This window comes from Patiria miniata, unplaced genomic scaffold (assembly GCF_015706575.1).
Source record: "Patiria miniata isolate m_02_andy unplaced genomic scaffold, ASM1570657v1 HiC_scaffold_18, whole genome shotgun sequence".
NCBI classification, from domain to species: domain Eukaryota; kingdom Metazoa; phylum Echinodermata; class Asteroidea; order Valvatida; family Asterinidae; genus Patiria; species Patiria miniata.
In genome coordinates this window covers 6099828-6125063 of record NW_024037056.1, presented here as the reverse complement: position 1 = coordinate 6125063, position 25236 = coordinate 6099828, and the positions used below count along the sequence as shown (strand labels likewise).

General features: G+C 43.1%; 2 protein-coding genes across 3 annotated transcripts in view; one reads left to right on the top strand and one right to left on the bottom strand.

Annotated features, from left to right (window-relative positions):
* The window catches only part of LOC119725047, a 115478-nt gene that overhangs the window by 25364 nt on the left and 64878 nt on the right, over positions 1-25236 (bottom strand). The window contains exons 33-37 of the mRNA XM_038196412.1: positions 23596-23847; positions 22986-23102; positions 19686-19814; positions 18112-18357; positions 16943-17191 (exon numbers count right to left, since the gene is read on the bottom strand). Of these exons, the coding sequence (XP_038052340.1) occupies positions 16943-17191; positions 18112-18357; positions 19686-19814; positions 22986-23102; positions 23596-23847 (993 nt within the window). The remainder of the gene's footprint in view (positions 1-16942; positions 17192-18111; positions 18358-19685; positions 19815-22985; positions 23103-23595; positions 23848-25236) is intronic.
* LOC119724415 lies at positions 3366-12201 on the top strand. 2 transcript variants are annotated; one of them, XM_038195463.1, is made up of 6 exons: positions 3366-4212; positions 5433-5642; positions 7256-7597; positions 7943-8272; positions 8425-10766; positions 11156-12201. In XM_038195463.1, the coding sequence occupies exons 2-6, from the start codon at positions 5552-5554 to the stop codon at positions 11480-11482; spliced, it is 3432 nt and encodes a 1143-aa protein (XP_038051391.1). In that variant the 5' UTR covers positions 3366-4212; positions 5433-5551; the 3' UTR covers positions 11483-12201. The 2 variants fall into 2 exon arrangements, with proteins under 2 accessions (XP_038051391.1, XP_038051390.1); XM_038195462.1 differs by lacking the exon at positions 3366-4212 and having other exon boundaries at positions 4626-5642.

Sequence of the window (25236 nt, the reverse complement as noted above, 5' to 3'; positions counted from 1 at the left end):
TCAAATAATATTGAACAATATTTACTCAATATCTCCACACAGCTCATACACCAGTTGAATACAACTAAATCACAGGTCAATCGCCTCTCGGTCAAAGTCAATTACGAGTCAATGTTAATCACAGGCCAACACAAGTCCATCACAAGTCCATCACAAGTCCATCACAAGTCCATCACAAGTCCATCACAAGTCAATCACAAGTCAATCACAAGTCAATCACAAGTCAATCACAAGTCAAACACAAGTCCATCACAAGTCAATCACAAGTCAATCACAAGTCAATTGCAAGTCAATCACAAGTCAATTGCAAGTCCAACACAAGTCCATCACAACTCAATCACAAGTCGACCACAACGTACTCAATCACAAGTCGACCACAACTCAATAACAAGTCAAACACAAGTCCATCATACAACTCAATAACAAGTCAACAACAAGCCAATCACAACTCAATCACAAGTCAACAACAAGCCAATCACAAGTCGGACACAAATTAATTAAAAATCAATCCCAGTTCCATCACAAGATCGTCATAACTTAGTCACAATTCCATCACAACTCAATCACAAGTCAATCACAACTCAATCATAAGTCAATTGCAAGTCGACCACAACTCAATCACAAGTCGACAACAACTCAATCACAAGTCCAACACAAGTCCAATCACAAGTCAACAACAAGCCAATCACAAGACAGTCGGACACAAATTAATTACAAATCAATCCCAGGGAAGTCCGAGTTTTCAAACTCAGGTGGCACGATGCAGACTTGCAGAGAAAGGTGTAGAATGCTGGAAGCAGGCAAGCCGCGAATAGAAAAGCTGTCGCCCAGAAGATCACTGAACTCTGCTCGGCGAGTTTTGGTATAGCGGCGTACCCTAAGCGGCCGGCAGATTGCGATGTACCAATCGAAAGTCACCAATGTGATGAAGAGCAAGGAGGCAAAGTACGGCATGTCCAAAAAGCCCGGCCGGAGAATGCAGCCTGGTTCGAAACCAATCGACGACATATCCAACTGGATCGCAGTCGAGGAAACCAGCACGATCTTCTCCACCGCGGCAACTAGAAGAAAGATCGTGTCTGACACGGCCAGTTGTAGCACATAACAACTATAGGAGTCCGCATGAAGGGGACTTTGTAGACCACAAGGATGAAAGCAAGATTGGACAGGATACCGAAGACAGAAATGACCGGGATGATCTTATCGATGGGTTGATACAAGTAAAGAGAAGCTTTGTTAGGATCATCCAGATAAAGGATGTGACTGAAGTCGAATGAAGAGGAAAACGAAATCGTGTCAGATCAATTCGTCTGCAATAAATTCAGATCGTTAACTCTGCTGTCGCAGACGGTTAGATGGAGCTGCCTGGTATACTCTAGCTCCTCTCTGATGAGAAACTTCCAATTTTATTTTTACCAAACAAGACCAAGTTTTCACGGTTCGATTAGCTCTGACAATTTCCTGTAAATGTGCGACTGTGCATTCAGTCGGCTTCAGGTCTGCTCAACTGAAGACAACTCGACGACAGGCTGACTTTCAATATCACCAGCCTCAGTATATTTGCAAAGGAGCCTGGGGCCGAATTAAACAGCTCAATTGGGATTTGTGTCCCTTGTATCGCTGCGAGCAACATTCTGCAGCATCCGGTTTCAAACAAACTCTCTATGGAGATCTCAGGTGTTGAAAACAAGTCGATTTGAGCAGGATGGTTGTTATAAAATTATGAATATTACTATATACACAACAACGATAATATTGGAGAGACACGCCCTATTGGCGACAGTGTTTTGTTTCACTTTTGTTCTTCTCCTTGGCAGCCCTGCACTGTTCACGTTCTGTCTTTCGTGTGTAGTGTTTACTTGGTTTCTTATTGTTTGTATATCCTTTTGTTTTAATATCAAATTTTATGTATTTATTGTAATTTTGTGTGTCAATTTGCCCAATAAAATATTATTATCAACGATTTCTGATGAGTTTGCGTCTAACGTTACATGGAACTCGAACCCCAAAAGGCCGCGCCGCGCCGTCCGAGTCGCACGCACTTCCATTTCGTCACCGTTTTCACGAAGAGCCACATAATTATGTGGATTTTGAAGAAAAAGCGTTTTCGAGATAATCGCAAAAGAAGTTTCTCATATTTTAAAACTGCAAAAAATACCACTTTGCAACAACTTTTTGCAGCAAGAAAACCATCACACGATTCTACGAGAGCTGAATTTTTACATGTACCCAGTAATCCGACTGAATACAGCAATTAATTGGTGAAAATTAATTAGTAAAGATATGTGGCTCTTCGTGAAAACGCAAATTAAGGTTTCCGACATATTGGCCCTTTCTGTTCAACGTGCATTTCCATAGGCGCGCGTGAGTACGCGCGCGCAGCTGAAAATGTAACAAAGGTATGTGGCTCTTCGTGAAAACGCAAATCTCATTTGACCTACTTTTACGTATTTCCGTGCAATGGGTTTTGTACGCGTTCAAAGGGCCAAAATGTATGTGGCTCTTCGTGAAAACGCAAAATGCATTTATCGAGATTTCTGCCCCTTGCAACATTAATGTAACTTGGAAATTAATGATGTTTTGCTTACAGAAACATGTCAAAATGGTTAAGTACATTGTTTTAAAGCAAAATATTGAAAAAAAATCAAAATCGAAAAATGAGAACTGATCTGACTCCTTTTCCCTATTACTGGTTAATCCAATCCCTCGCACGTGACAGGTCACTCTCCCACGTATGATTCTAAAACATAGCATATTATCGTACTTATGCATGCGCAATATACTACAATGGGTCCATATTTCATGGAGTCGGCTATTCACGCTACACCGGCTTCGTATTTCTCCACGTATAAGCCATGATACTACTGTGCGAAGTCATAAAGTGTGTACCTTATTGCTTTTCAGATAATAAAAACTTACGCGAATGGGTATTTTGTACCAGGTTAGCCTGTGGAAATGTCCTTAGCTAGCTTTGCAGGTGAAGCAAAACAGCTCAATGCCAGCTGCGCGCCAAAACCAATGTCCGCACATACGGCGGCAGTGCAAGGTTTGTGATCATACTGTCAGGCTTTCCCCAATGTATGTGCGTCATTGTCCAGAGCCACCTGCCTCCGGCCCATCTGAATTTGAGTGACGAGTGACGAGTGACGAGTGACGAACCAGTTAAGTGCTGGAGAGCTACCTACATCTAAGAAAGCCACATTAGACTGGGCTCGGTCCAGTAATGAAGTCATAAAGTGTACCTAATTGCTTTTCAGATAATTAAAAAATGCCGGTATTTCATACCTAGTGAGATCAATTGGAAATGTCCTTCCAGTGAAGCGGAACGATTCCGGTGGCAAGCTGCGCGCCAAAAACAAAAATTTGATTCGATTCAATTCAATTCAATTCAAGGAAACATTCCACACTATTATTAGTCATCAAAGTGAATAGCATACAGGTGTGCAGGCATAATTGAAAGCGTAACTGGACCATGATCGTTTTTGCAGGCCGTTGTGTCCTACCGTCAAGTAAATAAATTAACTGTAATAATTAAAATTGAATTAGCCATACTGGAACGCCCTCCCTACGAAGTATTGCGTTTTACGTTGTGATCGCAAAGGCGAGAAGTGACCAAAGTACAGGGTCTTTGTCCAGAATGATCTGACCTCAAGAAGATAATTGCGAGGGACCGAAATACCTAACTTGGGCTGAGAACTGACAGTCTCCCGCCGCCAAAATAAACAGAAAAAGCACAGCAAATCACAGCCATGTGGGTACTTCGGGAATTCAAACGATATCATCAGGTATCTTGGCTTGATTGCTTCAAATCTCTACTGATATCGGAGTCAGCTCTGTCATACATATTACTATTTTCAAGGTTCGTCTCAAGCCCGAATCTCGATCCCAGCGACTTCGTGAACCAGCGAGATGTTCCTGAATCGGAGCTCTTCACAGTTCGACTTGGGCGAAATTACATGTCTTCGTTTCGCTGTTTTTAGAAACACAAAACAGTTCGTGTGTTGTGGTGAAATTGTACAGTAAATAAAGGATTAAAACCTTAGCCGGAGCGTGGCTGGTATTTATCGCTTCCACATTTCTTTGTTTTATATTGTCCCAGCCACGTGGTAGCCATGCCCCAGGTCATCTATCACTCGATCCTAGTATCCTAGCTCTATGTATGGACCATGCATGTACAAGACCAAAATGGAACTGTCAAATGGCATTGACGGGGTAAGTTTAATGGCTGTTTAGGGTCTGAATCAGGGGTGAATCAGGGGTGAATGGTCTGGCTGTGAGGGCCGGGTGGCTCAAATTACATAGTGTCATCAATCATTCCCGCCAGGCACCCGATATTGTACATTATTAAAGTGCACGCTCCGGCGAAGCACGGATAACTGTATCAGTTCAAGGTTTTAAAATGCACTGGACCATAACATCACGGCACGTACTCACAGAACAGCTTTATTTTGTGAATTGTACTGGTATACGTGAACAGCACAGAACATTCTTCAGACAATTTTGAAGAGCAGCTTTATTTTGTGAAATGCACTGGTACGTGAACAGCACAGGCAATTCCTGATAATTCAACTTTTGAAGGTCGGTTTCGTTCTGATTATGAACGTTTATTCTTACATATCATGTTCTTCCAACAACATAATTTCTGACGATTGAAGATATCTCACCACAAATTTCAGGGGATCTCTTGCCATTAAGGCAATTTCGCTAATGGCACAAAATCTGATGTCCTAACGATGACAAAAACGATTGATAGCTGCAATTAGGGGCACTCAATCTTTACTTGTTAGTGTCCCATTTAATTGACCATCATCTACTGACAGTCCGGCTTCTGCCGCAGCGGTAACACGCGCATGAGTCGAGCTTCCCACATCGCTGAGAACAAAAATATGACTGGGTCGCTGAGTGCCTAATTTTTGGAAAGAAAAATGACTTCCGTGATTGCTTGGCTCGCTAATTGCCGGCTTGATTTCAAACTGGCTGAGTGGTTGGGTGTGAAATTTATTTCTCGGTTTATTGATTGGTTAATGTTTAATTCTCCGAAATTGTTGTAAGCCTTGAACTCCGAAAAAGACAGCAATACTACCCGCAATACTATCACGGCCAAGTCCATAAAATATACTAATGGGTTTGTTCTAATGACGAAGAGATCTTGAAATGGGGGGGGGGGGGGATTGTCGTGATTGTACGGGCATAAATTGAGGGCTTCTATACAGGTTTACGTGCGCAAAGTTGACTGACAACTAGATCGGGTGATCACGGTACGACCTCCTGTCAGCGAATCTGTTATAAAAGCAAAGGACAGGCAATTTGTTCCAAAGAGACAGCTTCAACTATTGATCTCCATTAGTAAGCACGTACAGTAAATGTCTTTGATATCACTTGCTGCTGCCTACATGCTGTTAAAGGTGATCATTCACGATTTCTTCCATCAGGCCTTTGTTGGAGATTTTTGCCACTAGCGGCAATATCACAATTCTGGAAGCGCCGTACGGTGGATTGATTGTTGCGTGAAACCTACTGGCCGAGCTGTTCGTTCCGTGTAATTGTGACGATGCGCAACCGACGCGATAGTATCCGATGTGTCATGCCATTGTGTCTACTCGTTTTTCTCCTAGAATCTACCTCCACCGTTGCCCAAGAGGGTAAGTAATGTAAAAATTAGACCCATACTAGTCCGAGTAACTTGGACCCAACTTATCGCCTTTTCAACATTCGTACATGGTCTAGCGACTATCGCCAGACCATGTCCGAATGTTAAAAAAGCGATAAGTTGGGTCCAAGTTACTCAGACTAGACCCATACAGACATTGAATGGTAAATCGACAATGGTTGAATGTCAGGCGGCAATATAATTGAAGAGATAATTGAAGAGACATTATGTAAGTTTGGATGTGCTGCTGCTACTGCCACCGCTGTTGCTGTCTGCTACTGCTGCCGTTGATGCTGCTATTGCCGTTGTTGCTGCTGTTGCTGTAGCTGCTGCTGCTGATGTTGTTGCTGCTGTTGCTGTAGCTGTGGATGTTGCTGTTACTTCTGCTGCTGTAGCTGCTGCTGTTGTTGCTGTTGTTGCTTCTATCTGTTGCTACAGCTGTTGTTGCTGCTGTTGCTATAGCTGCTGATGTTGCTGTAGTTTCTGCTGCTGCTGTTGTTGCTGTAGCTGTTGTTGTTACTGCTGTTGTTGCTGCTGCTGCTGTTGATTTTGCTGATGCTGCTGCTGCTTCTGCTGCTGTTGCTGCTGTTGTTGTTGTTGCTGTTGCTGCTGTTGTTGTTGTTGCTGCTACTGATGCTTCTGCTGCTGTTGCTGCTACAGCTACTGCCACTGCTGTTGCTATAGCTGCTGTTGCTGCTGCTGTTGCTGCTTCTGTTGCTTCTGCTGCTGTTGCTGCTTCTGTTGCTGTTGCTGCTTCTGTTGCTATTGCTGTTGCTTCTGCTGCTGTTGCTGCTGCAACTGTTGTTGCTGCTGTTGCTGTTGCTATTGCTTGTGCTTCTGTTGCTATTGCTGTTGCTTCTGCTGCTGCTGTTGCTGCTGCAACTGTTGTTGCTGCTGTTGCTGTAGCTGTTGTTGCTGCTAGTGTTGTTTCTGCTGCTGCTGTTGCTGCTGCTTGTTGTTGATGTTGCTGTTTCTGTTGCCGTTGCTGTTTACCGCCACCCTAGCATCATCCATCCCTTCTCAACCCCCCCCCTCCCTTCCTGCCCCATCCCATCCCTATGATCATCATCTGCTGCCACACTGAGTAGCCCTGTTAAATCCCTCTTGTGTGTTCCTCCTTCTACCCTGACATGTGTCCCCTTCATGTATATTTTTTGTACCATCATTTGTCTCCGAAGCATGCAGAGGCAGATGGCGGAAATATTTGGGGAGAATTCGTTACTTTGATGAGAAAAGCATGGTGTTTGGCACACAGTCAGAGTATATCTTATGGCAATCGTAGATTTGTCCTTTGACAACATATAGGTAGAATAACAAGCAATGGCAGCCATTGTGAAAAATCTGAAAATTGCTTGTTATTCTGCCTATATTTTAGGGCAAATCTGCGATGCCCCCAGATAGCCAAATATCTTTCTTATGACATACTCTGACTGTGTGCCAAATTGCTTTTATCATCAAATAAACAATCCTGTCATCTATCTGCCGTACTAGCATGTAACGAGATATCAGGCCAGGTCATTTGGTTGTTGTTGATGTGTATATTTTTAGATCAATCTAGTCAGTAAGCAGTTTGCAGCAGTTCAATTAATTTTCTTTTTTTTGAAGCCGATACTGTTCGTCTAGTGGACGGAAATTCATCATCCGAAGGCCGCGTGGAAGTCTTTCATGACGGGGAGTGGGGCACAATATGCAGCGACCACTGGGGCCCTGCAGACGCCAAGGTCCTCTGTCGTCAACTCGGCTACGGGTTCGTGCATTCAGACCTGGCCCATTTTGGTGAGGGGCACGGGCCGATACTTCTTGACGATGTGCGGTGCTCTCAGTATGATGGAATGATTGAATACTGCGATCATAAGGGCTGGGGCAACCATAACTGCAACCACACCCAAGACGTCGGCGTGGTGTGCTCAGAACACTTCATTTATAATGGCAACACCGTGATAACAGGTAAAAGCTAATAGACCCATATCTTGTTTTTCCGCAGCTGCTGTCGTTCAAGTCATCTTCGTGGGAAAATTCTGAGAAAACATGTAGCCGACCGCCACTCAAGTCGATCGGACAAGCCATTGTTTTGCAATTTAGAATCAGGTTCAACATGTCATAGTTCTCTCGTTTGGGCAAAGTTGTAACACCGGGCATTTTCAAGTTTAATTCCGAAACATCTTTTATTACCAAGCCGCACGCGTAACTGCAGGGATGGTACCGATATCATCATCTAATATAATAATATCAACAGTATCTTCACCAGGGAAATACAAGACTCTTTCCAATTTGGTGTATATTTTTCCTCAGATGAACTGAGGTTTGAGCTGAAGTTGATCGACTCCCGCTTCGAGGCCTCTGGCTTTTTGGTGGCGCGCTATAGTCCGGCCAAAGAGTGGGGCGCCATCTGCGGCGACCACTGGGACTACCGAGACGCGCAAGTGACCTGTCGTCATCTTGGATACGGAGCAAACATCGACACGAAGGGCAGCCGTTTGATCCATGAGAGCGCCATACCCGAGACCACGATGTTCTCGGCGGTCGGTTGTCAGGGAGACGAAACTGAGCTGTGGCAGTGCGAGCTGGTATCCGGCGCGGGGGTTACCTGCGAGACGCTTCCTTACATTGAATGCCAAACTGGTTCGTGGACACCATCTAGTTTTGTTTCATAAGGAATTTGTTACATGATCATTTTGCTGGTATAAACGCATGATGTACCTCTATCAACATACAAATCTTATTTTTTTTTGATAAACTTATTTTTTTTGGTCAATATTTATTATGAATTATAGAAACTGCAGTGTTTGAGGATCCCATCAATCTGTGTGGCGAGATAAACTACTGTGGTTTTGACTGCTACCAAGGCCCGCGTGACACACTGAGACACGATCTAGACGCTAGAGAGATGTGCAAATGCGACGACGCATGCGTATACTTCGAAGACTGTTGCTATGACTACCGAACCAACTGCGACCCACAGCCTGATTCGGGTAGAGACGTGATGAATGGAGTGGACCTGCGGTACTACGCATGCGTGAGCACGCTGGGAATGGATCTCGTAGAAAGATACGACCACTACTTCGGTGTCGCACTTGTGAGTTTCTGCCCCCAGCAATGGACTGGCCCGGACTTTTTGAAGCTCGAGTGCGAGCAGATGCCCTCCCCCTTAGACGTCATTGCCTCCCTCCCAGTCTTCGACAATGAGGGCGCCGTTTACAAGAACATCTTCTGCGCCCTTTGTCATGGCGTCGATGCGAATGAGATACACAAGTGGACCGCAAGACTCGAATACTACACGATGCCAGGCTCGACTTATACCGATCCGCGATTAAATGTGACAATTATCGACGGCAGATCAACAGGGAGGTACGTCGTTGAACCACCTGAGGATGGCTCAGGTGGTATCTCCCGCACATGTCCGCTCTCTACAATAGGTTCCTGTCTCCAAGAGTTCAGTAACTCGTCCCAGGAGGCAGCCTGCAAGGAATACTTTGCTCCGACACGGGTGAACTACGTCCGCTACAAGAATCCGCACTGCGCAATGTGCAACGGTGAGATTGTGTACCCCATTGATACCTGTGTATCACTCTGTCCGCTGCCCGAATGCAGCCATTTCGAGAAGTGGGAGCCATGCTTGCAGGATATATGCTTTGGGGGACCCGGAAACATTTTAACGGTGGAGGCGATGTTCGATTTTGGCTGGAGTGGCGGCGAGAACTCCGCCTGCCGCAGTGGGGAGTTGTACGATCCTTTTCTGGACAGATGTCGTGTTGTGACCTGTGCTGCGGGCTTTGTGCTAGCAGACGATGGCCAATGCTTACCTCTGCTAGAAACATTCTTTCCGATACCGCCACTTCCCCAAATACCCGAGACACTTAATGAAGAATGTCATTCAATCATCAATGATACTTTAAGCAGTAGCTCTGAAGTCGTACACTGGCGGTTGGTTCTACTTAACGGTACCCAATCAAGCGACCTTTCCGAAGAAAACTACTCACTTTCTATCCTTGGTAGGAGCTTTGAAACTCTCATAAAAGACATCGGTGATTTTCTGAACACCTTCAAGAACCACACGAGTGAACAAAGTAACTGCAACCTCCACCTAGTAACTGTGTACACTGCACAAGGTGCGGGGTTGTTGTCATCAATTGACGTCTGCGCTAACTCTACCATGAAATCGCGGGAAGTCTTCGATCCCTCAGTTGAAAACGAAACAGTCTATGACGTGGAAATCATTCGATCATTTCGCTGGACTCAACAAAATTCCACCTTCTCTAGAGAGGGATTACTGCCAACTGAGTGCACTGATATCAATCTGCTGAACTGCTCTGAGATGGTTGAACGATTAACCGCTGATGAGTATGTGTCCCAACCTGCATCGCAGTCGATACGTCATCTTCCAACTGGGCTTGAATTAGGTCCGGGTGAATTTGTCACTTTATCTGACCGTACAGCGATTATCTGTAGCCCTGTGGACTGGTCGGACCCCAGCAAGTACGCCTTGGGCTTTCTCTCCTTAATCCTCTACTGCTTGTCACTGTTGGCCCTGCTTGCTACTTTCGTGACCTACTGCGTATTCCTGACGCTGAGAAACATGGCGGGATTCCAGACTATGAACCTCCTGGTGGCGCTCTTTGTTGCTATCCTCTTGATCGTTCTGGCCGGCAACCTGAGTGTGAGCGGGAAATACTGCCAGGCAATGGCGTCGGTGACACATCTCTCGTGGTTAGCAGCGTTCTTCTGGATGGCGACGCTGTCTGTCAATGCCGCAAAGACTTTTGGGAGTAGGAACATCCTCCCCAGGGGTTCACAACCAAGCTCTCGTCAATTGCTGACTACAATGATGTTCATCTGGGGGACAGCTTTGCTGATAGTCGTTGTCGGCCTCGTTCTCAACTTTTGTGACTGTACCAGCCTTCCTGCCGTATACAGCGAGTCGCCGCCATGTTGGATCCCCAATGTTAACATACTACTCGTTGGCTTTGTTGCACCAGTGGCCGTTTCTCTGCTTATTAGTGTCAGCTCCTTTATTTTCGTCATCGTGAGGGTTCGGAAGATGAAGGGAGAGAGCAAGATGGTGCAGAAGAAAGGAAATCTGGAGGAAGTACTTGGGGAGTTGAAGATCTATGTCAAGGTAATATTCAAAAAATACTTTGCCTACTTGGTGATGACATGAAATATTTATTGGTCGTTTTATGAATTTATGAATTGGAACAAAAGAGTAATGAATCAGTCTTAACGGCCATTTGAAACCATGCAGGGTCGTGGTCGTGATGACTTGCAGGTCACAGGTCACTCAAAATCTATCCAAACAGAGTGTGAATTCATCAGCCCTTCCCAGCATCCTGTTTGCAGGGCAATGCGTTAAAATGTCACTCCAAGTGGTCTCTCCGAACTCTCCCTTTCTTACCGGTAAGATCTACTTGTGCACGGAGCCCATGACACTTGCATACTTCACTTTTCCATCCTCGTCCAAAGAAGTCATGAATTCTCCCGAATAAACAGCATGTCTCTCTTTTACAGCTGGCCCTACTGTTTGGTGTGTGTTGGCTGCTTGCGTTTGTGTCGGTGGCCGTGAACCACGTGATCTTGTCCTACATCAACGTCATCGTCAACTCGCTGCAGGGGGTCTTCATCTTCATGGCGTTCTGCCTCAACCGACGCGTGAGGGCTCTGTGGAGGGGTAGACTACTTGGTCGTGACGCGACGCGTTTTGAAGCCGGCAGGACAAAAGTGGGCACGAAAGCATCGAACAGTAAGGAAAAGCACGCAGTTACAGCAACTCGTACCACCACTGTATCAAGTAAGGGACCCAAAACCAAGGATATCAAAGAGGAAACTTATTTGTAGTGTAACAATTCAATGAAAGAGTGAGGAAAATATCTAGAGGAGCATTGAAAATCTATCCAATCAGAACGTGAATTCATCAGCCCTTCCCAGTGTCCTGTTTGCAGGGTGGGGGGTACGAGCGCTGTGGTCCAATGGTTACGGTGTTCGGCTCACTTGCCGCGGTACGTGGGTTCGAACCCGAACGGGGAACATTGTGCTTGCGTTCTTGGGCAAGACACTTTACTACAATTACCTCTCTCCACCCAGGAGTATAAATGGGTACCTGTGAAGGTAGAGACCAGATTGCGCTGATCTTGAGCTGCTGCAGAAACTGGTCTCAAGGTATAAAGCGCTATATAAGCACTAAAGATGTATTATTTATATATTATTATTGACCGACTCCATTCTATGCTACAATGTAGGTTGTCCAGCGGCGTAGCTAGGGTCAAACCTAGTGTGGGAGGGGGATGCACAACATTATAAATGAAACAAATCGTGTGAACAGTGCAGTAAATTGTTCTTGAATTCAGGCTTTCCAATGGAGGGCACCTGTGGGCCACACATCCCCTGGAGGCATTCAGTCCCCCTCATTGTAATATTAATGATCGTCAACTTAGTTGTCGTTAACATCGGGGAAAACCTAAAGTGTACACAACCTTAATATACCTCACGGCATACCAAATGTTAAAGGGAATGTACACCATTTGCTTTTGCTGCAATTTTCAGAAATAAATGGATTTGGAGGATTAGTATGTTATAGCAAATATTGTTAAATGACTTTTTTTCACGTTTGGGCTTGTAGATGCTGGAAAAACCAAGAAAACCAATCATGTTCTTGCAGTCTGGTTCCCTGACCCCACTTTTTAAGATGAAACGGAGCAATTAATAGACTTTGGGGAATTGTAAGGTCAGAGAATCAGTCTAGCAGACTTGTACCTCTTCACAGGTGTGTAATCAATTGCAAAGAAAATGCGGAATAACTAATTATGAATAATTCGGAGCAATTTTTGAATATTAACCAGTTTTCTCCAACGCTGGTCGGCCGACCAGCATTGGAAAAATACCAGTTTTCTTGAAAATGTCAGCACACCAGGAGCCACAATTTTACAGGATGCTTTAGACTGTCAATCCCTAACAATTCAGTAAGGTATTTCGTGATAATTTGATCATTTCATTTTTTGATGTTTGCAAATGTTGTATCTTCCCTTTAACTCTGACACCATGGAAGCAATGTCATTTCGACCTTTCTGGTAATGCCTTTGGATGAGCATGACGACTGTTTATAAAAGATCCAGACATATATCACACTCGACAGTTGGGATAGTCAGTGGAAAGACTTGCGTTAATAGCACACAGGTGTGTACAAAGTTACGAGCAAGAATTAGATTATTTTCAAGGCTGAACATGCTGAAAATAGATAATGAGGATCTTTAGTTTATCGCATTTGATTAACCCCTTAAGGACAGGGTGTAATGGGGACATTCCTCCACACAGAGAGCAAGTGGCCCGCGTGACTGCACAGCCTTTGTGTGGTAGCGGGACTGCACAAAAGCAGCAGCTGTGGAACTACCCACTAGCCGTGTGCCACGGCATACCACAGCTGGCAACTGTATTCCAATGAGGATTAGCCGCCGCGGCCATGACCACTTCCTGTCCTTAAGGGGTTAAAGGTCGTGTCATGTTTGTAAGTAAACATCAAATTATTTCGGTTTGCGGTAACACCATGTGGTAATAACTACTGCTTAGATGATATTTAGTTCTGAAAAGAACTTGTCCTGCTTATTATCAACTTCGCTAAGTAGTTTTTGTTTTGATAAGAACAGTCCTGCTTTAAATTCTAAAAGAACTTGTCACATGGTGTTACCGCAAACCGAAACGATACCGATACTCCACCATGCAAAGCCTCAAATCTTATAAACATCAAATTATTACAGAAGACAAACTACTGTGGTTAGGAGGATATTCTTCCCCCTCATTTTTCTCCTTCGTTTCCAAGTGATATTGTCATAGACGTTTGTTTACAAATGAAGTGGTGTACCCTGTTATTAGTTCCAGGTGGGGTTCGTCCTCTAGTTAAGTAGGATGATCAGAGTCAAAACTGCCGTTTGATTCTCTGGATCTAATTCAAATCCGAACTACGTAAAACGTTCAGTCAGTAATATTTCTGCAAATAATTATGTATTTGTCGCTGTCTTTCTGTAGTTATAAAAATCTAAACATATGCTGATCTATGGAGATAACAAACTTGGTTGCCATAATAATAAGGAGCCGGATGGGAATTTCCCCGTGTTTTCTCCCAGAAGGGTTTAACGCGGGTTTTTCGCCCCTTCCGTAATCAGCAAATATAATTATAGCTATATTTGTTCTTGATGTTATAAGATAGATCCAAATTCTTTGTCTTCACTGAATTCACTGTATAGTAAAGCCAGTTAGCGATGTTGTTTCACACTGTACATGTAGTTATAATAGTTTAACTAGTAGTATTTATAATATTTGCTTGAAAATTATGCATTAATCCAATAATGCTTTTATCCCATTGTATTGTATTTTATTTGTAATGTATTGTATTTGTATACATGTTTGTAGTCATTTTTTTTATTGTATGCAGGGCCCCAATGGAAACCAGTTTTGAACTGTTTGGGCATACCCTGGGTTAATAAATGTAATAAATATAAATAAGTAAATCTTTAAATTTTTTTAAATTCTTGATGAATGTAGTTGATACAATAAGGCCGGCGACATTGCACCATGTACATGATGTAATAAATAATTATAACAACCCTGAAATGAAAAGCCAATAATATTCCCTCTTAATTCAGTTCAATTGAAGTGTCTGCCGTTGTTAAGCAAAGCTAATCCGATTACGTACTTAGACGCTATAACAGAGCAGTGAAATTCATGCATCCCAAAAACATGGCATTTTGAACGTTGTGTTTCTCAAAAAATATACTCATTGTGATTGAAATGTTAAAATATAATGAAAGAAGACATTCTAAACTTCATGTCAGTGAAAAAAATCGCCGTCATCGATGCCGAAATGTCAATACTAGTTACTGGTAAAGCTGACCTTCACGTCTGGAAGAAATCGTTCGAAAACCTCCCCAAATATATGTACTTATATCGATTTCTAGGAATCTACTCAAGTTGTTATTTCGCGAGTAGTTAGACACTTATATCATCAAAGGATATTCCGAATTTCAGCTTAATCTGTTGTTGTAGGCGCTAGAGTTACACTTTGAACTATCTCCAAGGAAAATTTTGACGAGGATTATTTTCTGACCAACCCATGTGCATTGTTCAGACCGAGATCTGCTTTGGAGGGCCGTATCGAGGTGTACTTCAACGGTGAATGGGGGACTTTGTGTGACAATGGCTGGGATATACAGGACGCCCCATGTGGTGTTCCGGTCCCTGGGATATCACTCCGCCCTCTTAGCCATGGTCAAGTACGGCAGGGGCCAGACCAATTGCAATCACCAAGGAGATGCAGGCGTCGTCTGCTCAACTGAAAACTCAGACGAACCCCAGTCCTCGGAGCCCTCATCAGCAGGCTCATGCTTTTACAGCTCGGAGGGTTCATCCTTTGAAGACAACGCGGAGGCAGAATTACCCCGGTGAGTCTTCGTTCAAATCAGTAATAAGAAACTAAGATCAAGTAAAGACAGTTTATGTGTTTGGTCGTATCGGCCATGTGGCAATTATTCATTTGATTCCACTAATTGTCTTAGACCTGTTTACGCAAGATCAAAAGTACTGATTGGTACTAGGTCGTGTATATGTTGTGTTGCACTATGAGACAGTGTGCGCCACCTCCCAATAGGCACTTTTCGAAATGTTAACTGCACCATAATTCAGTGCAACACATTTCCTCAATGCATAATATGTCCGGTGTGTGAACAGCTATTCGGACAATGTCTATCTGGCCAACACAATTCGGTGGTGGTACCACGTTCACATGCAAGTTATTTTTGGTGTAAAAGTGCAAACATCTACGATGTGATATGGAAGCTGTCTCACATTGGATGTGGTAATAAGTATGTACTTTTTTTATACAGATATGCAATTCTTTGATGATGTACGTCTATCTGATGGAAGGTCCCCCTTGAGTGGCCAGGTCGAGATATTCTATAACGGACAATGGGGAACCGTCAGCCTGTCTGGATGGGATTTGCAAGAAGCCACTGTGGTCTGCCGTCACCTAGGTTACCCCGCCGCCATTTCTGCCTACCCGAAAGTAAATCCTGGCTCTGGACCGATTCATCTGATTTGGGTGGGATGCCAGGGGAGCGAATGTTTTTTGCCTGACTGTTCTTACGACTGTTCGGCATCAATACGCCCTGCAACCATAGCAGGGATGCTGGCGTCGTCTGCTCAACAGAGGGCTTACAGATATCCTACCCTAGTACAAGTCAAAGTTCGTCACCGTTTTCACAAAAAGCCACATTATTATTTAGATTTTGAAGAAAAAGCGTTTTCGAGATAATCGCAAAACAAGATTCTCCTATTTTAAAACTGTAAAAAAATATTACTTTGCAACAACTCTGTGCAGTAAGGAAACCATCACATGATTCTATGAGAGCAAAATTTGTACGTGAACCCAGTAATTCGAATTAAAACTACTGTATTAATTAGTTAATTAGTGAAAATTAATTAGTAAAGATATGAGGCTCTTCCAGAAAGAAAATTAAGTTTCCAACATTTTGGCCCTATCTGTTAAACGTGTTTTCCATATGGAAGGGGCGCGTGTGTATGCACGCGCAGCTGAGAATGTAACAAAGATATGTGGCTCTAAGTGAAAACGAAAATTTTAATTGACCGAACTTTGAACGACTCGACCTGGAGCACGCTGTGCAGCTCGAGGACGGCGATACCACCGGGTGTCGGCGCCGACATCTGCAGGCGACTGGGATATAAACTGTTCTGTCACTCTGAAAATGATGCAGCTGTTCCTGATACCCTTGGAGACTCCCCGTTCGTGAGGGTCGCTGATGACAAATGCTTCTGCTCATCGGCTGGTGTCTTCCAATGTGGTCTGGTGCCGGACATAGGATACGCCCAGCCAAGAGTTTACCACGGAGAGTTTATTTTTCCCAGCGCAGTGTGGGAGATGGTCAACATTTTCACAGTGCGAGACATATCAAATTGTTACTCTTTCCGGTCAGTAGTTTCGTAAGCGTATGACTCGAGTATATGTTTGCCCTTTTCTTTTCTTTTTATCAATATGGTGTTTTTTGTAAGGCAGCAGAACGCTATATGCAAATCTATAACAAATTTGCTCAAGTTGTCTACTGAGGCTCATTCAAATGGGCCGTATTTTGTGGACCGTAAACTTGAAAAATGGACTCTCCATGGCAAACTCTTGGTGGAGCACGGCATTGTGAATCGCCCGAATTGGCTGATCCTCTGGACTGAGTAGGAGGTTAACAAGATGTTTGCGAGAATTTCACGTTTAAAACAAGTCAAAGCACAACAAAGTCTTACCATATACGATGACTGTAAACGAGCAAGTGCCCGTATTTCCAGCCGCATCTTCGGCCTCGTAGGTCACCTCAGTTGGGCCAATAGGAAACACATCCATAGGCACCTGATTGGAGGTTGTATTAACGACCTGAACATTGTCTACGGCCACCGGGACAGCCCATTGGACGACGGCAGTGGCGGTGCCCAATGGCGTGAATTGCTCCACTGCGGACGTTGGGCAGGTGTCATTGAAATTCGGTGGTTGTCTGTCTGTAAATGCAATGGACGAATTAAACGAGACTGTCAATTTCTCTTGATCGCTGTCTCTGCGTTAGCTATTTAACATGACCAAAGTCTGTGAAAAATACCCAAAAATGGTTAGTCCCAAGGATTCATTCAGAAACTTTTGGTATTTTCACGAGGCTGTATCATAAGTCCAACGCCTCATAGGTCCGACACCTCATAAGTGTCGGACTTGTGTTTTGCAAGCATGGCTATGAAGCGTCGGAGCTATGAGGCGTCGGACTTATGAGGCATAACATTTATTTATTCCGCCTCATAGGTCCGACGCCTCATAAGTCCGACGCCTCATAAGTCCGACAACGGAAAAACGAGACGTTTAACTTGTCGGACTTACGAGGCGTCTGACCTATGAGGCGTCGGACTTATGAGCCTTTATTTGGTAAGGGGATGCGATTTTGTCGGACTTATGAGGCGTCGGACCTATGAGGCGTTGGACTTTTGAGCAGACCCCATTTTCACAACTCATTTTAGTACGGCAGATAGGTGATGGGATGGTGCCTTTGATGATACAAGCATGGCATTTGGCACACAGTCAGAGTATATGTCATGAGCAGGATATTTGGCTATAGGGCCATCGCAGATTTGTCCTTTGAAATAAAATACAGGGTAGAATAACAAGCAATGGCAGCCATTTTTAAAATATTGAAAATTGCTCGTTTTTCTAACTATGCTTTTTTAAAGGACTAATATGCGCCGTTTTCACCGTATGCCACGAAGATGCTGTAGTTTAGGAATATCTTGAAACAATTTTTAAAATGTCTCCCCAACTCCAAGAAATCTGCATCAGAAAAAGTGTAAATATTTTTTTGGACTACCCTGTTTACTGTTAATACTGCCGTTGTAATTATATTCTGTCGTCAGACATAAAAAGAACAAATGTTCAGTACCTTCAACAGTGACGACGAATTGGTGAGATACGAGGTTACCGCTACTGTCCGTGAAGTTGTACGTCACCACAGTCTGTCCCAGTGGGAAGACGTCACCAGGGTCGTGGGAACGAGTGTCAGTAACAACGAGCTGGTCATTGTCAGTGACAGAAGGCAGTGGCCATGTCACGACAGCATTAGCCAGGCCGGGATCCGTGGGTTCGGTGATGTCAGTGGGAGCTGATTGGATCATCGGGTTCTCAATATCTGACGAAATGAGTTGAAAGTCCATATTATAAAGAACTCAACTAGCAACTTTCAACCATAACATTTAATATCGAAACTGTATAGCTGAAATGCATATAGTTTAGTTCCACTTTTGTCTTTTCTAAAACCAGACGCGATTCCGGGGGGGGGGGGGGGGGGGGGGTTTTTGGGGGTAAAAAAAATACCCAGCTTTGTCAAAAATTGTTTTTTTCCCTAGAAATGCATAAGAAATACTTAGACACCCAAAAAGAATTCCAAAAAGAATTAGACTGGTATTAATATACACCTGTGCACAAAATAAGGACAGAGACTGCTGGGTTACGGGGGTATTTGTACACTATCCTGTAATTATAGTGTTAATAATCTTTGGATTCGAACAGCGCCCCCATTGAAAGGGTTACACCTCTATGTTCCGACACCCCTATGTTCCGACTGGACATATTCCTATTCCTAACCCTAACCCAAACCCCAACCCTAACCCTAACCCTAACCGGGAGTTACAATCTTGCGTGCGGGTTGTCGGAACATAGGGGTGTCGGAACATAGAGCAGTCACCATTGAAATCATGGTATGAGTCTAAAGACGCATTTTAAAAAATTCCGTCAATAGTTCGTTTTTAGTTCGGCAAAGCCGTGAATAGGTTTCACAAGCGTTGACACAACACGCATACACGCCTGGTTGCTATTATTTGTCGATGCAGTGCGCAACATCGCGTAGCTGCAGTCGGCTGAATGAGAACGTGTCCCGGATGCTGATATCAGGCACAATTCAAAATACGACACCGCAACTGTTGAATTGAAATCGAGATTCTAGAATATTGTTTTCTCAGAATATACAGCATTCACTGAGCTAAAACTTCATCAGGTTAGTTGTTAAGCACCCTTCTTTAGATTTTGAGCACGTTTGTTGCTTCAAACGAAAAAAAAAAACGGCACCAATGACAAATGATATACTCTACCTTTAATAAATAATGCACTTGATTACCAAATTGTCATGATTTATATCACCCCGACGCAAAATTCCATCTTATAATAGTTTATGAGGTACCCGCTGCTATGTACATCAGATTCGAACTGGCCAACCGATCCCGTTAGCTCGGTGGTCGAGTGGTAAGATCTGCACTAGAAAGAAGGAGGTCGTGGGTTCGAGTCCCACCCGAGTGATTTTTTCTAACTTTCACTCGGGAGGTAACACACTGAGTATACAGTGTTTAAAACGTCGGTGAAGGGCAAAAACCTAATTTGATTCAAATTGTCATCGATTTAGCTTTTTGGTAGGTCAAAGTGTCCTCGTTTGTTCAGAAGCCTAGAATCGCAACAAACTCTTACCTATTACAGTGACCACAAATGTGCACGTGTCCGTCAAGTTATGTGCATCAATCGCCGTGTAGGTCACCAATGTATCTCTAATGTCAAAAGAATCCCCAGATTGGTGATCAGATGTCAGCGTCACTTCGCCTGCTCCGAGTTAAAAAAAAAATAAAAATTTCAACTTCAAAACTAGATTTATGTTTGTGGACAAACACAGGGATGTTTAGGCAACTTTTTTATGACATATGTGACATGTAAAGTTTCAAGTATAAGTTCCATCCAGGAAGGATATGTAGCTCTGTTTATAATAAATGGTGGGGCTTTGAATTATGACGTCACGTGTCATGTGATGACGTCATCATGATGTCACATCTAATTTCATCTATAACACATCCCGGTCTAGGTGCATACCAACTTTGAACCCAATCGGACCTGTAGTGCAAATTACAATGCACTTCCGGTTTTAACCGGAATGAAGGGTCACGTGATTTTGCACGTAATATTAAAAAATGAAGACCCTAGATTATTCTATCAACTCCTGCAAAAGTCATGTTCAGGTCTCTTACAGAGTATTTTATATTGATTTTCAAAGATTAAAAAATAAAATCTTAACGAAAAGGCTGTTTCAGCGTGTTTGCCGAAACAGCCAATGAAGTCAGCAGTGTTTAAAAAAAAATACAACATTTGCATTTGCTGTAATTTTCAGCCATGGATAGACTTGGGGTAAGTAATATATAGCAAATATTGTTACACTGACTTGTTTTAAGTCTGAGCTTTGAATTTTGATGCTGGAAAAACCAAGAAAAATAACCGTGTTCTTGTAGTCTGGTTCCCTGACCCACTTCAGATGAAACGGAGCAATTTATAGAGATCAGGAAATTGTAAGATCAGGGAACCAGTCTAGCTGGCTTGTACCCGTTCATAGGCCTGTAATCGATTGCAAACAAAATGTGGACTACATGTAACTAAATATGGCAAATTGGGGCAGTGTTTGAAAAAAAGCCAGTTTTTTTTCAACGCTGGTCGGCCGACCAGCGTTGGAAATTGATACCAAAATACCACTTTCTGGAAAATTATAGCACACCGGGTGCCATGATTTTACAGGAAGCTTTAGACTGTCATTCACTAACACTCCAGTCAGGTATTTCATAATAATTTGGTACAGTAAAACCTGCCTTAGTGACCCACTGTACACAAAGACCACCTGTCCGTAACGACCATTTAAAAATCCCCCGCTGACAAATCCCATTACTTAAGTCCTGTATAGAAAGACCACCTGCTTAACGTGACCAGCGACGGCACATTTTGCTTCCATAGGAATGCTAAAGTCTGTACAGAACGACCACAAGCTATGACAAGTGACCACAAAATGCCCACTTGCTTCAGTACAATGGTTGATTCCTTACTCAAAAGAAAAAGCAAGAGCCACATAAACCACTTCAGAGGATTAGTAACTCAACCACAGGATTTCCAGGACATTTTCAAGCTTAATCTGGGTCTGTGGTCCATCAACAATGCCCCTATTGTCAGTGCAGCAGCTTGGATAGCTGAGCTCCATTCAACAAAATGCACTAGGCAAGTAGGCATGTGCATGACTTGAAAGCATTCACATTTATGACTTTTAATTTCATTATTTTTTTTAAAAGAAATAGTTATGTTTTAAACAAATAACTAAAGGAAAGAAGAACATACATGTACTTTTGGATGAGGCAGGTTTAGACTGTAATGACCCCCCGCATTAAGTTAGGGAAGCCAAAGGGAGGGCAAATATTTCCAACCTGTACAGAGAGACCACCTGTCTATAAAGACCGCTTTTATTGTTTCCCTTGAGCGGTCTTTCTGTACAGGTTTGACTGTATTTTGTTTTTGTTTTTTAATGTTTGCAAATGTTGTGTATTCAGTCCCTTTAAAGGGAATATACATCATTTGCTTTTGCTGTAAATTTCAGAAATGGATGGAATTGGGGGGTTGGAAATATATAGCAAATATAGTTACACTGACTTTTTTGAGGTTTTGGGTTCGAAAATGCTATAAAAACCAAGAAAAACAACCATTTTCCTGTAGTCTGGTTCCCTGACTCCATATAAGAAGAAACAGAGTGCAGTTTACATACATTGGGGAACTGTAAGGTCAAGAAACCAGTCTAGCTGGATTGTACCCGTTCATAGGTGTGTAATGGATTGCAAACAAGTGCGATGGTCAATTGGGGCCAGTATTTCAAAAAAGCCACTGACCAGCGTTGGAAATTGATACAAAAATACCACTTTTCTTGAAAATGACAGTATACCAGGTGCCATGATTTTACAGGATGCTTTACACTGTCATTCACTAACAGTCCAGCAAGGTATTTCAAAATGATTTAGTAGTTTTATTTTTTGATGTTTGCAAATGGTTTATTTTCCTTTTAAGCTAGCAATCCCTATACATAGAAACATACCCTTTGACTTGAGATGCATTTTGTTAACTTTAATTTAATATCATTTTTTGGAAAGATTATTTTGTTTTCATTGACGCACCTAAAAGATTTCTGCCATAAAATGGCTCCTGTATATGTGCAAAGATTGAAGTTAATTTCAAAGACAATCCACTCAACAAGAAGAAATTCATTTGCATTTTTCTGACTAGCTTTGGTCAAGGCGTTCGTCTTTATTCGTCCGTTCGCAGTAAACGATCGGCAACATATCCTCGTTATGCAGTGCATTAAAAATTCAACGTGAACAGCGACCTCATGCGGCCACTATTTTATGCAAATCATTTGCGAAAGCTTACGTTTTTCCTTATTTTGCACTAGATTTCCAGCGAACGACCTCATATGCGAATACAGATTTTGTGTAGGCGGGGCTAATATGTGGAGTGTCCAATCACATGTTGGTAAATCTCGACGTCATCCAATCATTTGCAGCTACTCGCCCTTTGCGGGCGTGTCAGAAACCACATTTTTTTGTGCATTGGTGCTGTGTGTAAGGTGAGACATCGACACACAACGTGTGTATGTATTATGTACAGTACATGTCTAGCCGGCCGGTACCGCTAGCTAAATAATGCAAGTTTCCACACAACGAATCGACCAATAAGAAAACAACTTTTAAGGTTAGGCTATTCGCATAATGAGCACCACCCCCAAAACCTCACATGGAGGACTGGACCAAGGCATTCGTCGGGATCCAAATGATTTGCATAAAATAGTGGCCGCATGACTAATGAGGTCGCTGTTTGCGTTGTATTTTTTAATGCAATGCATAGCGAGGATATGCCGCCGATCGTTTACCGCGTACGGTCGAAAACTGACAAGCGCCTTGTCCAAGGCTATTTTCTGACCTGAATTATCGGTCGCTTCAGGAGTTGTCCACGTCGGATACCCAACAGCTACTCCAAGGGCTGTGTTTATTATGATGTCACCAGGACAACCGTTGGTGATGTTGGGGGGATCAACATCTGAGAGAAAATAGCAACAACAAAAAATATCAAAAGATCTATCCTCACGTAAAGTTGTTTCAAGTCTAGTCTTTTTTTAAACTGTCACTTTTTAAATTTCACATAACAACATTGATACCAGTAAATAAAAGATACCTTTTTGGGACTTGAGTCACAGAGCTCGTATCAGGAGCTTGAGACACCATCACGGTGTCGTTATCAACTGGTGTTGTTGCGTTGTGAATTTAGGACTATAAAATACTGACTAACTGGTAGTATTGGGCATGCCTACGTGAGTATTACGAACGTTCAACCAAAAAGACGGTAAGAGGCACTGGATTTTTAGAAGTCCAAATTTCATGTGACACTGGAAAAGTGTTTATAAGACCAGCTAGCCATGTCTTTATCATCCGTTTAAGACTAGCCACGTGACGGGCTCTCAACCAATAGGAATGGGTGAACTGTCTTAGGTATTTATGAATATTATTTATATATTACATTGTGGCAAACGTACCGACGACTTCAATGATGTAGCTGCAGGTAGCGTTGTTACCAGCGCTGTCCTCTGCATACACCGAGACCTCCGTCAAACCGATAGGATAAGAAGACAACTCGTTGGTGTAGACAACAGTTGCTAACCCACTATTGTCATCTATCGCTACCACGAGGTGATCCTCAGAGAACCAGGAATCTGACCCAGGGTCGTTGTCGAAGGAAAACCTCGCCGGACAGTCGTTATCGAAGTGAGGAGGTGTCATGTCGTACGCTAGAAAGTAAAAAATACAGCACGTAAAATGATCCCCCTGGCATGGTGGATGTGACCCTAGATGACCTTTGACATGCTGCTCTATCAAAGGAAGCTGCCTTTTACTGAGCAAGTGCCCCTTTTTAGTGATGCCCCCCCCCCCCCCCCCAGTTTCAAAAACCATTCCGCCGCCACTGGTTGTGTAGCCAGTTTATCATTGATGAAAACCATTTAAACTGTTGTTCACAATCAAATCTTCTTGTCTAGTTTCGGTTTGCGGTAACACCATGTGGTAATAACTACGGTACCGTCGCTTAGTACATTTAGATCTGATAAGAACAGTCTGATAAAATAACAGCGTTGCTGTTGAAACCCCTCAGCCAGAGTCAAATTATCATCCGGAAACCATTAACCTTTAACTCAACATGGTGACCTTGACCTTTGGTCTTTGACCCCAGAACCAGTCCCAACATGCCTGTACCAATGGAAAAACCCCTACCGAAGTTAGACACCAAAATTTCATTTCTAACTCAAGTTATCATTCGGAACCATTTACATTTAACTCGCCACGGTGACCTTGACCTTTGACCTTTTGACCCCAAAACCAATCCCAGCTTGCTTGTACCCAAGGGCAACCCCCTACCTAAGTCAAACACCAAAATCTCATTTCTTACTCAAGTTATCATCCGGAAACCATTTACATTTAACTCACCACGGTGACCTTGACCTTTGACCTTTTGACCCCCAAACCAATCCCAACTTGCCTACTCCCAAGGGCAACCCACTACCAAAGTTAGACACCAAAATCTCATTTCTAACTCAAGTTATCATCCGGAAACCATTTACCTTTAACTCACCACGGTAACCTTGATCTTTGACCTTTTGACCCCAAAACCAATCCCAACTTGCCTACTCCCAAGGGCAACCCACTACCAAAGTTAGACACCAAAATCTCATTTCTAACTCAAGTTATCATCCGGAAACCATTTACCTTTAACTCACCACGGTAACCTTGATCTTTGACCTTTTGACCCCAAAACCAATCCCAACTTGCCTACTCCCAAGGGCAACCCCCTACCAAAGTTAGACATCAAAATCTCATTTCTAACCCAAGTTATCATCCGGAAACCATTTACCTTTAACTCACCATGGTGACCTTGACCTTTGACCTTTTGACCCCAAAACCAATCCCAACTTGCCTACTCCCAAGGGCAACCCTCTACCAAAGTTAGACACCAAAATATCATTTCTAATTCAAGTTATCATCCGGAAACCATTTACCTTTAACTCACCATGGTGACCTTGACCTTTGACCTTTTGACCCCAAAACCAATCCCAACTTGCCTACTCCCAAGGGCAATCCACTACCAAAGTTAGACACCAAAATATCATTTCTAACTCAAGTTATCA

Bases quoted from the DNA above. Each gene is read 5' to 3' on its own strand.
- LOC119724415 (XM_038195463.1), top strand. From the start codon at position 5,552: ATGCGCAACCGACGCGATAGTATCCGATGTGTCATGCCATTGTGTCTA. The intron at 5,643-7,255 runs GTAAGTAATGTA...TTTTTTTTGAAG, and splicing joins CTCCACCGTTGCCCAAGAGG to CCGATACTGTTCGTCTAGTG. The intron at 7,598-7,942 runs GTAAAAGCTAAT...ATTTTTCCTCAG, and splicing joins TGGCAACACCGTGATAACAG to ATGAACTGAGGTTTGAGCTG.